Below are 13614 nucleotides of genomic sequence, written 5' to 3'. Positions count from 1 at the left end.
ATTTTTATCTACTTAGAGACCACATTAAACAAGTGTTGTTATACAGATGTTTTATAAGAAAATTGGCTTTCTAAAATCCCATGTGCTTTAAATTATGTGTATTTATATAGCAAAAATGTATATATTTAATAATTATTGTTAATATTAATGTCTTTAGTAATTTCTGTGTTCAAGATTGAAAATAGTTAAACATCTAACATTCCACATAACATAATATTTACTGGATCCAATTAGGACATTGTGAGGAATCTCAGTCATAAAATGTTTTTGATAAGTTTTGGTTTTGCTCTATGCCTAATATTATTGTCACTTCCAGTTGAATTTATTCCTCCCTGTCCATTCTGACCCATGAGCTGTTCAAGTACATTCTGTATTAGGCAGAGACTTAGAGGACATTCAGATCCACTTTGCTGGTCTGCTATAACTAAGCTTGGGCGGCCATTTTCTATACCCACCTCGTCATTTTATTCACATAGTACTTAACGTTACTGGAAGTTTATAAGCTCCTCCCCTCTGATATTTGTAACTTACCAAGATCATGAGTAAAAGATTAAGATGGAGATGATTTTTATTTTTAAAGAGGAAACTTGGAAGTAATAACGCAAGTGTAATTTCATTGACTCAGAATCAAATGGGTTAAAGATGTGGGTCAATGGTATATATTCTAAGGCTGCCAAATTATCAAAACTTAGCCATCCAATTATGTGAACACTAAATTATTTCTAGTTAGAAATGAAAGAACAGATGTTTTCTTTCTAAGATTTTATTCATGAAAATATGTATTCTCAAATACAGTTTAATGATTCTCTTTTTTAGGTTGCTGTGAAAATAATAGATAAAACTCAGCTAAATCCTACCAGTCTACAAAAGGTCTGTAATTATTTTAATAGTAAATAATTAGAATGTGAGTTTCCTAATTAATATGAGTTCTGTAAAGCCAGGTATCCTAAATTTTCAACTAGGTGCAATGTTGCATTTCATTAATCTATGAAGAAAAGACATGATGTAAAACATTTATATTTAAATAATATTTTTGAAGTAGTTGTTTGAAAAACATCTACTACTCAAATGCATGTACCATATGAAAGGAAGTTATGTATTTAATTCAGTAGGATAAAACTTGGCTTAAAATATTCGAAGTATTCAGGATTCTGCTTCGTTAAACATCTATGGATGAGTTAATATTCTCCATAAGTGGGTTTCCTTTTATAGCTTCACTTGCTTTTCTTCCTTCTTCTACAAGAACTAGTGTTTCTGCTAACTTAAAGGAAAAGATACAAACATTTCTTCAAAAAGTGGAAATATAAGAAAACGTGTGTGTGTGTGGGGGGGGGCGTATAAAAAGCAGTTAGGATGGGGATTGCCCTGTAAACCTGGTAGCTGTTTCATGTTGCTTTACTTGCTTATGTGGGAAAACTTGCTCAGATGCACATTTTAAAAATGTGTACTTTAAAAATGAAGCAGATATTTTAACATTTCTGCCATATATATATTCATTTTGTATAGTGATCATATCCGATGTGATTTTTATTTGAATATATAGGGATCACAGTCATATATGTACTAGTAAATGTTACATAAATGACTTTGGATTCCTAAAACAGAGAATCTTATAAGAAATGTTTAATATGGTGTATTTAATTACACATGCTGATTCTAACATTAAATTAAAAATTTGGGTCTGTGCCCTGACTGCTGTTGCTCCATGGATAGAGCATTGGCCCATGCACTGAAGGGTCACGGGTTCGATTCCTGCTCAAGGGCATGTACCCGGGTTGCAGGTTCAATCCCCAGTCCCGGTCGGAGCACGTGCGGGAGGCAGCCAATTAATGTGTCTCTCTCACATGGATGTTTCTCTTTCTGTCTGTCTCACCCCCCACCCTCCCACTCTCTCAAAGTCAATGGAAAAAATATTCTTGGGTAAGGATTAAAAAATAAATAAAAGTTGTCCTGGAAACCAAGTCTCAGCAGAGTTAGAGATGGGATGAGAAACAAATGGCTTCTGAGTTCATTACCAGGATCCTGTGGTGCGTTGTAAGCAGATGCGTTTGTTTGATTCTCCGCTTGAGTGTTCTTTTCTAACAGGAGCGTGTCTACCTGTTTCTCTGACAGTTGTTTCGAGAAGTACGAATAATGAAGATACTGAATCACCCTAACATAGGTATGAAATTTATACATGAATAATGAAGTGTTTTCTTTCATTTGAGTGTTATTTGCAAAGATGCAATTTTAAGGATGTTTTATATAAATAGAAGATAACTAGAAACCTGAGGGTGACCTGAGAAAGTGATACTTTGGGTAAAAATCGATTATAAAGACGTTAGCTGAAGGCTACTGCTTGTTACTACCTTGCTGTCTTCTGCTTCCCCCTAAAATGAGGGATATGACTTGGGGTTGATCCATAAACAGTACATGTTTTTTTTGTATCTCTGTACTCAGTCTTCCTCAAGAGAGATTGCATGCCATTTAGATATTTATAAAAATAAATTCCAAATAATTTGATAATACTCATTATAGCTTTCTCATAGTTTATAGGCAAAATAATTAATTTAAATTAAAAACTAGAGCTGGTTTCAATTTTAGTGGATTTATTTCTATAAATTCTGGGTTTCCCCTATATTTACAAATAAGTGTATTGATTGCATGTATTACATAAAGTTACTAGATTTTAAGAAGTAGAAAGCAGTTTTTTTAATCTGTTTTTAAAACACTTGTTTCTTGCACATTTAAAAATCTTATGTTTACAAGAAATATTCATATGATTATTTGTGGTGTATAATTTCAACTACATAAATCTGATAATTTAGTTTTTTAACCACAAACTTTTATAGTATCACATATTTATAGAATTTTTCTTGCTTCTGTACTAAAGATTATTTAATGTTTTATGATAGGCCCATTATAACAGTATCTTTTAAAGCTTTATTTAAAATTTATTATTGTAAAAAAAATTTTATTATGATTTTAAGATTTTTTCCTTTCATTACCTTATTCTGATTAGAAAAGGCAATGATTCTTTAATGCCAGAAACTTAACTTTCTTTTGACCTAGCAGCCAGTTCCCAATCACTTTATGGTAAGTAGTGTTCTTCCACAAGAGTAATAATCCTTAAGAGAATTTTAAAATTTAAAATTGTAATTAATATTCTTTAATAAATATTCAAAATTTTCCACTGGCTTAGTGTTACCTTTCATTTCATTAAAACATACCCAGCCACGCCATTGTGACTCAGTGGTTGAGCATAGACCCATGAATCAGGAGGTAGCTGGTTTGATTCTCAGTCAGGTCACATGCCCAGGTTGCGGGCTCAATCCCCAGTAGGGGCGTGCAAGAGGCAGCTGATTGATGTTTCTATCCCATCGATGTTTCTATCTTTCCTCCCTTCCTCTCTCTGAAATCAGTTAAAACATGTTTTTTTTTTAAAAATATAACCAATACATGCTAACAATTACAGAGGTATATTTCTAATTTCTTTTTCAGTAAAATTGTTTGAAGTTATTGAAACAGAGAAGACCCTCTATCTAGTCATGGAATACGCAAGTGGGGGTAAGGATGTAGGGCTTGAAAAGTTCTCTTTGGTGAGACCTAGGATTGTCCACACCTCAAGATTATGTCTTTATTGCTGTTAATGAACTTACAGTTTTATTAAAATGCATTTACGTGATACCTTAAGAAAAATTCAGTGTTTGCTGACCTGTTGACCCTACATTTAAAAGTTGGATTTGGGGCTCATTTTAAAATTACTTAGGGACATTTTTAAAACTAAATTTGCATTGTTATCTATGAATGATTTGATTCTCTTATCTAAGTAGTAGTATTATATGTCATATTATTATGATGACTAGAAGCTGGAAATCTCAAATTCAGAATGTGTTTAATAAAGATTATGGCAAAAGAATATTCTAGGCCAAATGTTTATTTCTCTGATTGTTCACATATGAAAGACTCTCAGTATATGTTCATTTTCAAAATAATCCATAAAATGTTTGAATTTAAACAAGTATTGATCTATATATTCTAAAAGCTGAAAGGTTGAATTGACAGGGAAATAGTAAGATGCATTTGTAGTAGAATGTAAAGTGTATTTTGACTACAGAGGTATACCAGAAGGTATAGGAATGATTTTTAAACACGGATATATATAGAAAACCATTTTCGTCTGCCTTTCCCTCAAGTGAGAGATAGGCTGGCTGAAAACCTCAGTTCCGTTAGGCGTAGGACACAACGTTCTCAGAAACAGGTTTGAAGTGTGTGGAGTAAATCATTCAATAAGTAGAAAAGGAATACTTGAAGGTCTTAAGAGCTCAGAAAATTGAAGAAGAGGGAGGGCAGATCTAAGTATTTAAAGCACTTTAGCTAATTAACTCTTTTGCTAATCAATAGAAAACCAGTGTTGAGTCCTTTTAGCTGATAAAGTACATAGATTTCCCTGGTGATTCAGATTTTATGTAGCTAGAATAAAGAGGGTTAATTCTAGTTTATAAAACATCTAAATTATGTATTTTTATACTGTCTCTTAGATTTCAAAAATTTTTTACTACAAATATTAAATATGTTTTAATTGCATTTTCAGTTTTTTTATGGAGATTGAAAGTTTTAATAGATTTGGTTGTTTACAAAGCTTTTTTTCCATCCTGAAGATATTTCAGTGTAGATTTTTTTACTTTACCTGGAAAACCAATGTTATTAATGTTTTATTATTTTTGGATTTTAAACAGTTATTCTGCCATGCAAATTTGCATAAAGTGAAGGTCTACAATAAAATTAACAAACCTATAAAAATCACATAATGAACTATTACTCCATTTTTTCCATCCTTCAGTTAGATTTATATAACATTTTGTCAGCGTGGGAACCCTGAGCATTATTTTTAGTTGTTAGACCTTTTTTTTTTCTTTTTAGTCATCTAAAGTCCAAAAATAGGGGCTAAACATGCTTTGATAGGAGAAATTATAGACTGCTAACAATCTGTGAACACCATTCTGTTTTAAACACAAGTGGCATTAATATATATACTGTGTTAACAATGAATGGTAAGTACAGTCAACTCTCTATTGGTGCTAATGTAGGGGACCGATGGCTGGGGTGATGGAGAGCACAGTTGGAGGGGTGTTGTGGTGGAGAGACGATGTACTGGAGGTCAGCCCCAACCAGGTGGTCCCTCATTCAGGTCTCATTCCTAGGGCTCGATTTTCTTCGGTCTTGCCAGTCAGCAATCTTGTAACAAAACCATCATGGTTCTGGCAGTAATCTAGAATCCTTTTCTTGCCCTTCTGATCTATAAATGGCAAAGCTCCTCTGGAAAATACAACTCTTCATATTTTCCGCTGAAATGTCCAGATATTTTAGGATTGAGTCTGACATGCACAGAGAAATCTAACATGGACAAGAGGAGTGGGGTCAGACAGCTGCCTCTTGGCCACGAGTAGATCAGTTGATTTTGGTTCCCTGATGGGAAAAAAATTTCCAGTGATGGGAAGGCAGGGAACTCCTTTACGATTTGGTCCAAAAGAGCCTATTAAAAGTAGGTGTCAGGACTGCTCTGGGATGGTGTGTTTATTCCTCCTTTCCCTCACACAAACTATATTGATTAAATGTTGACTACATATTAGGTAATATTCTGGGTGCGGCGGACACATGGGTGCGGACTAAGTCCCTGCCCTCAGGATTACATTCTAGTTGGGGAAGCAAACCATAAACAAACAATATAATAAGCGAAGGACTGAGCCATGCCAACATTTGGGGCCTGAGTGTTCCAGGCAGAACTAAGAGTAGTCCCAAGTTTTGAACTCGTGTGTGTATCTTTCCCAGCCTCAACTCATGTATCTAGAATTACCTATGATGGGCCAACTAGAGCATCCATTCATTTCTCTGTTTTCATCATCCCATTTAATCATTTAAGTAATATGCTGCCTGACATTGTAGGTGACTTAGTTTCATCTGACGTACACCATTACATACTTGATTTTTAATATTTCACTTACATCATATGATTGATATTGCATATACATGTATATGTAATATATCTGTTTACCTAGATACAAACCGATAATTTATTGAGTGCTTACTGTATGCCAGTCACTGTGCTAAGCACATGCATTATTTCATTTAATCCTCACAAAAGCCATGTGAGATAGGCAATAGATAGAAACTGGGTCTTAAGGAAGTCACCCAATTGCTACTTTGGGGCTAAACCAGGATTCATACCAAAATTGGTCTAATTCTAAAGTCTGAGTTTTAACCACTTTGCTGTACTTTACAAGAACTCTTTAAGCCATTGTGTGAGTTTTTAATATGCATATATATCTATATGGTATAAATTATAATTAAAAGGACACAAAAATAATTTCTTCTTTATACGGAGATATTTTATTTTAAATATTGTAACAATATTGAGGTTTTTCTTTTACTGTTATTGAGTAGACAAAAATAAAGTCACAAACACATAAAGTGATAGAGCTAATAGAAAATCTCTACAGTTTCTAGTTGTCTTTAAATTATTTCAACAGGTGTGTATTGTCTATCCACTTTGTGTTCTGTCATGAAGCTGGGGATACCAAGAGAGTATGGCTATGACGATGGTGCTCAAGGAGTCTGAAGTTCATTTAGGGTAATAGGAGATGCACAAAAGGAAGATTTAATTCTGTATAATAAGTAGGTACAAAATAGGTGGAATGAGTATGGCATAACCAGAATATAGGAAGGAAAAGAAAGAAACCAGTGTGTGTGGCGATAGTGAGATGGACTTTGACCAAGGCTTCATGAATTTAAAGAGAGAGATCCAACATATAAGACTTGTTATTTTATTTGAAATGTAGGCCCCAAATACAAAGCCAAATATGATTTGGTTGCCCGTGCTGCCTGTTCCCTTTATTAGAGCAGATAATAAAGAGTTGACTGTACTCTTCTACATAAGACTTGACAAGCAGAAAGCAAGTTTTTCTTGGTTATGTTTTTATGACTTGTTCTTTAAAAGAGTTTTGCTAAATCATCAGCTGCTACAGATACTCGATTCTATATGTAATCCCCCCTTTTTTTTTCTATTCATGGAAGAGTTTGTGATTTACGGAGAACTTTCAGAAAATTGGGGGCCAGAAGCTTCTTTAGACACAAGCCACAAACTTGACATTGCATATGTTGTTCATTGAAAATCTTATGTATATTTTACTGCCTGCTTTACCTTTCTGATTCAGGTGAAGTATTTGATTACTTAGTTGCCCATGGAAGAATGAAAGAAAAAGAGGCCCGTGCAAAATTTAGGCAGGTACGCAAAGTAGTTTTCAACTTTGTCTTGCTGCTCTTTTTAGTGATGTACAATGGACAGTGTCATAAACTGGACTTCAGGGTATGTGGTTTTTTAACAAGAAAAAGTCTTGCTTTCTAACACTTTTTATGAATGGAAAACTGAAAAAGAATTCTGTTCTTCCTGAATTTAAATTTCAGAGTTGCAAATGGTTACTTATAGATGATCATAAATAGTGAAATGCTAATAAGTGAGACATGTTAACTCTTTGTAGTCTTGGAAATAGAGACTAGACTGAGATAGAAAAGAAATACTTAGTCCTTTATCCAATAATTATTGTCAAGTATTATTAGCTCTATGTATACAGTATATATGTGTACTGTTTGAAGAGGTATTAGTATTATTTTCTTTTATAATTAAAGATGTCTTGGTATTAGAACTCATATTTTATAGATTTAAAGATACAGTCAATTTTATTTAGTCAGGTAGGCAAGGAACCTTGCAAATATGGCCGAAGAATGTGGTAAGATAGTTGCGTTTTCTGAATATGACTTGTTACAGAAATGACAAAAATAAGAAAAAGTAATTTAAGTTGATCTAAGATTTAATTTTTAAGAATAAAGGGATTAAAGTAGTATACTCTATAAATTACTATAGACATGACACATTAATAAATTGTAAATTGTTTTTAAAACAGTTTAAAATGCAGAAAGCATTTTGCACGTTGTGTTCCAAATAGTCATGTAACAACAGAGGTTTCACAAAACCACCTCACTCAGTGATGAATGTGGATCATGCTGAACCAAAAAATTAACAGGGGTCTGTTCAACTTCTGGTCAGGACACATGCGTGTGTAACCATTACATGTTTTCTGGGCAGAAGGATGATGATGGAGAATGATCACTTTGAAGCGTGAGTCTCCCAAATACAGCAGAACCTGACAATGAATATCTGTAGCATGTTTTCTTAAGCAATCTGCTTCAAAATTCTAATATCTGATGTTCACTGAAATTGGATTGTGGGCTCAATTCCCAGAAGAGGGTGTGTAGGAGGCAACTGATCCATCGATGTTTCTCTCTCTCCCTCTTCTTTCCTCTCTCTCTAAAATCAATAAAAACATATATATATAAGCTAAACAAGTTTTTTTCTGCCCCTTTTCTTTAGGACTTCTCCAACCGTTTATACAGGGGTGGGCAAAAGTAGGTTTCCAGGTGTAATACAAATAAGTAATACAATAATTAATCAAGAATAATACAAGAATAAACTCTTGTGTTTCACATGCTCACAACTGTAAACCTAATTTTGCCAATCCTGTATATGCCCTTGATTCTACAGTTGGATATAGCAAAGACCCTGCACAAGGCCACTTGAGCAAACATTGGTCAGACAATGCCTCTGCATTCCTTAGGATTTGATGGCCTGCAAGAAAATTATAGCATTGACTCAGCTCTTCCAATACGAAGGCGACTAAAGCTTAGAAATTCCTGACCCACTTAATAACTAATTGCAAAGTGACCCTAGCAGTTGCATCTCACAGCAAAACACTTCCGTGCCTGGTCTTAGGAGCAGTGCAGGGCTGACAATAATTCATGTTTGGCCCTGGCCGGTTTGGCTCAGTGGATAGAGCATTGGCCTGAAAGACTGAAGGGTCCCAGGTTCGATTCCGGTCAAGGGCATGTACCTTGGTTGCGGGCACATCCCCAGTGGGAGGTGTGCAGGAGGCAGCTGATCGATGTTTCTCTCTCATCAATGTTTCTAACTCTCTACCCCTCTCCCTTCCTCTCTGTAAAAAAATCAATAAAATATATTAAAAAAATAATTCATGTTTGCATGATCTATAGCAGAAGAACCGTAAAGAAATCCCTGCATCCCATTTATGGATGTTTTGAGATGGGAGGGTCTGGCCTTAGAACAATGCAGTACAACCTGGACTTGTGGGTGGGGTTCGTGCAGTGAGTCTGAAGCCAGAATTTCTTTCACATCAGAAATTGTACCTGGCTAGATGAGTGTGGTGAATACTCCAAACCACCATGTTTGACTGCTAGAGGTCAGAGGTCAAAGAGTTTGGGGAGAATGAATGCTTCACATGGAACATTCTCTTTAATTATCTTTCCATTCCAAAGGTGTTAAGGCCCAGGGGATTTTTATTTCAGAAGTGCCTGTAGAACCTGGAGATTGTTCTGTCTAGTGTGATGTGCATGTATGGTAACCAAGTCATTATCTGTAGCGTGCCTCCTTCCCTGTGTCAAGACATAGGGACTCGAAAAAGATAATATCATTATCAGCACATTTCTGTCATCCATGATACAGGTATAGCCTTACAGCATGAACATACTACAGCCCATGTTTTACGTTCAGTAAGATTTACTAATATCTACATATGAATGTGCAGATCTCTTGGCTAATCAGCATATATCAGTGAACATTGGAGATTAGAATTTTGAAACAGATTGCTTAAGAGAACATGCTACAAACACTCATTGTCAGGTTCTGCTCTATTTGAGGGACTCATGCTTCAACGTGATCATTCTCCGTCGTCATCTTTCTGCTCAGAAAACATACGGTGGTTACGTAGGACCTGCTTAGTTTGGAACTCAGAGACTTGCCAGCCTACCAAGGTGCAGTAGGACCATTTCTCCCCAACTTCTCAAAGAGCGTGCATTTCAGCCCTTTACCAGGCTCCCCTCATCACCAAATCTCCACGTTCTAAAATATTGCTGCCCTTCAAGGATGGCCTCGCTCAGTTATCACCAACTCCAGGAGGCATTCCTAACGATTCTTTATTTTTTAGGATTTCCTCACTTCTTTGTACTTCTGCTTCTATGATTCTGCCTTGTTTTATGGTTACCTGTATACATGTTTTCTACTCCTAATCAGTCTGCCAGCTACGTAAGGGCAGGATCCATGCAGTGTTAATTTTTGTGTTTCCCTAGCACATTTTCTTGCACATAGTAGGTACTCAATAAACTGACTATTGGCTCAAAATAAATTTAATTGAACTACATATTGCTCATTGTGTGTTGGTTTTGTTTTGAATTCATGTCTTCTCTGTCTTTGAACCATTTTAATATACATCAGGATAACTTTAGAATACTAAGCCATCAGTTTCACATCTATTACTTAGAAGTTGTTGGTTTTTTTTAACCCATATTCCTGTTAGCATGGTCATACTTCACATCACCTTTAGCCTTTCAGAAGTCTCATTGCTATCTCATTTGTAAGTGCCTAACCAATATTCAGCATTCAGACTTTCACATTTACCTGAATCCACAGAATTGAATGTTCTGCTGTGTATTACAACGGTTGTCCTCCTAGACAGCAGATATAACTATATGTACAAAATAGCTCTTAGTCCAGGCTAGGGTGGCTTAGTTGGGTGAGTGTCATCCCACGCATCAAAAGGTTGCTGGTTCACTTCCGGTCAGGGCACATACCCAGGTTGTGGTTTGATCCTGTGTGCAGGAGGCAACCAATCAATGTTTCTCTATCACATCGATGTTCCTCTTTCTCTCAAAAAAAAAAAATCAGTAAAAACATGCTTACGTGATTGCTATCAGAATCTTTCCAATTCTGTATTTAATGTAGTAAAAACTATGAAAGAATTGCTATAACCAATTTATCATTTGTTTCTCTGGCTCTTAATCTGTTGGGTTCCTCCCTGTTTAGACCTTGTCCCCAGAGAGCCCTATGTAATGGTTGAAAATCTTCACTGCATACAAAATCTAGTCACAGTGTAGAGTACTTAGCCCACCTGAATTAGTGACAAGTTTAAGATTAAATTTCACTTTTTAGTCTTTTCTTTTGATAATTGGGTTTATTTTTAAGGTACATTTTTCACATTTCTTTGTACATGAACACGAAGGATGTTGCTAAATACCCCCCGGGGTAAGCTCTTAATCAGTTGTCCTCACTGAAGAAACATGTGTTGAACACATTTGATATAATTCCTAAAATAGAGTTTTGCTTTTTGAACTTGAACCAACTATCTTGGAATACTGCTTCATGTTTGCCAGAGCTCTTATTACAACACTCAAATAAATAAACCATTTGACCCAAACTATCAGTTGTACACATTTGATCATGTAAACAGAGAAATATAACAACCCATAAAAATCTTCACAACTCAGACAAAAATACTTTAGCAAGAGAATTCTACTTTTCAGTATTTTCTACGTTTAAGGGTGAGTTTCACCACTCTAACTTTCATATGTATAGTTTTCTGAACTAAAGGAACATTGAGATTATTAGATGTTACTTTGAAATCCAAGCTAGTAATGTAAATTGGAGGTGATAATTGGGGGAAATTGTGATTTTTTTTACCATAAAATAATTTTTTAATCTTTTATCCAAATATTCATTTCAGATTGTATCCGCTGTACAGTATTGTCATCAAAAGTGCATTGTTCACCGTGATCTTAAGGTAAGCCCTGATTTTATAACATAAAAATTTTAATTATTAATGGATGGTTTATAATAATAGAGCTATGTTTGGTTGCCTCATTGTACCCGGAACTATACAAAGAAATTAGTTTTTATTTAATCTTCACAGCAATTTTATGAGAGGCAATATTGTCACTGAGAAAATAAAAGATATGAGTAGTCAGCTAGCATTAAAGGCTAGAGGATTTGATTAACCATGAATAAGCTTGTTTTATAGATAAATGTAAACTTTGTCCCAAACTAAAAATGTCTAAAGTCCAATTCAGTCAGCAGCAAGGTCTGGGCACAAATTCAGGTTAGTCTGATATGAATCAGTTCTCATTCTTTACATTAAAGCTCAAAGACACATTTAAAACTTTTTCTTTGAGTGATTCTGATTTAGGATTTTGGAAAACCAGTATCTCAAACATTGGGAGGCTAGGGTTGCGGGGAGAATCACTACTTTCTACCATAATATACCTCCAGAAGAGAATCTAGTTGTAAAACAGCAAAAGGAAGCTTAAAACAGACACGCTCTAATGGAGTTGGTATTGCATTGTACTGTTTTACTGAGAGAACAGAACTCTGGAGGAAGCATTCTCTCAGAGGGCAATGGATTGAGCTCAGTAGTCACAGAAGCCCTGATTGGCAGTTACTGTAGGTATTAGCCTTGTGTTAACCAGTGGTCCTCTATTGAAGTAGAGTGCTGTTGGGTAAACTTGTTGGTTTAAGCCCAAAACAGATCAGTGTTATTTGATTGATGTTCTTTTGACTAGGTCATATTAAGATACAGTTCCTTGCCCTAGCTGGTTTGGCTCAGTGGATAGAGTGTCAGCCTGCGGACTGAAGGATCCCGGGTTTGATTCAGGTCAAGGGCACATGCCTGGATTGTGGGCTCAATCCCCAGTTAGGGGTGGGCAGGAGGTAGTCAAACATTGATGTTTCTATCTCTGCCTCTCCCTTCCTCTCTAAAATCAATACAAAAATTTTTAAAAAATAAAATACAGTTCTAGGATATTATCTTGAAGGAAAAAAAGGGTTTGAAACAGCTGCAGATAAGCATAAAAATGAGAGCTCTCCTTGTATGGTGCTAAAATGCAGGCCTCTGTAGATGGAATTCCGAGCAGGTACGCATCCACCTACCTGTTGGGCTTCTCCATTAGCTGTTGCCTCGGAAAACAGAGGCAGGAGAGACAGGTCTGGGATCTGGAAGAGTGATAATGGCCGTGTGATGTTATGTAGGCTCTTTACATTGTCCTTTTTATTATTTTCCTCTTAGGCTGAAAACCTTCTCCTTGATGCTGACATGAATATTAAAATTGCTGACTTTGGTTTTAGTAACGAGTTTACAGTCGGGAACAAATTGGACACATTTTGCGGAAGCCCCCCCTACGCCGCTCCCGAGCTCTTCCAGGGGAAGAAGTACGACGGGCCCGAGGTGGACGTGTGGAGCCTGGGCGTCATTCTCTACACGCTGGTCAGCGGCTCCCTGCCGTTTGACGGCCAGAATCTGAAGGTATCGGCTGACTTTGACGTGCACGTGCTACCCCCACCAGGGTCGTGGCACACGCCCGTCCTCAGTGCTTTCTTTTGTTTGTTCAGGAACTTCGGGAGCGAGTCCTACGCGGGAAATACCGCATCCCCTTCTATATGTCCACCGACTGTGAAAACCTTCTGAAGAAATTATTAGTGCTGAATCCCATTAAAAGAGGCAGCTTGGAAGTAAGTCGTTTTTGTGCTCCAGGTTTAACTTGTTTTTATTTTTATATCCTGGTTATCTGAATTTTTATGGGTCTAGGTTTTTTATTAGAGAGAAACTGAAAAACTTCTGGGCGATTCCATCTCTTTCTAGTCTTGAACTAGGAGGAACTGTGTTACCTTTAAAAACAATGCAAAATTTGAGCAAAAGCAAGACTCCTTTTTGCCCTTTCTCTGTCCTCTCTGGTAATTCT

At 36.0% G+C, this 13614-nt stretch overlaps 1 protein-coding gene across 5 annotated transcripts in view; it reads left to right on the top strand.

Annotated features, from left to right (window-relative positions):
- MARK1 (microtubule affinity regulating kinase 1) overlaps positions 1-13614 on the top strand; it is a 56683-nt gene that overhangs the window by 25769 nt on the left and 17300 nt on the right. For 2 of the 5 annotated variants that reach the window (XM_059677725.1, XM_059677724.1), the window contains exons 3-9: positions 817-870; positions 2113-2161; positions 3481-3546; positions 7194-7264; positions 11607-11663; positions 12942-13178; positions 13265-13384. In XM_059677725.1, the coding sequence (XP_059533708.1) occupies positions 817-870; positions 2113-2161; positions 3481-3546; positions 7194-7264; positions 11607-11663; positions 12942-13178; positions 13265-13384 (654 nt within the window). Of the gene's footprint in view, positions 1-816; positions 871-2112; positions 2162-3480; positions 3547-7193; positions 7265-11606; positions 11664-12941; positions 13179-13264; positions 13385-13614 lie in introns of those variants that run through there. The other 3 variants (XM_059677726.1, XM_059677728.1, XM_059677727.1) reach the window with 3 other exon arrangements.

Source organism: Myotis daubentonii, chromosome 20, assembly GCF_963259705.1.
Source record: "Myotis daubentonii chromosome 20, mMyoDau2.1, whole genome shotgun sequence".
NCBI lineage: Eukaryota > Metazoa > Chordata > Mammalia > Chiroptera > Vespertilionidae > Myotis > Myotis daubentonii.
This window is presented reverse-complemented; position numbering and strand designations above follow the sequence as displayed.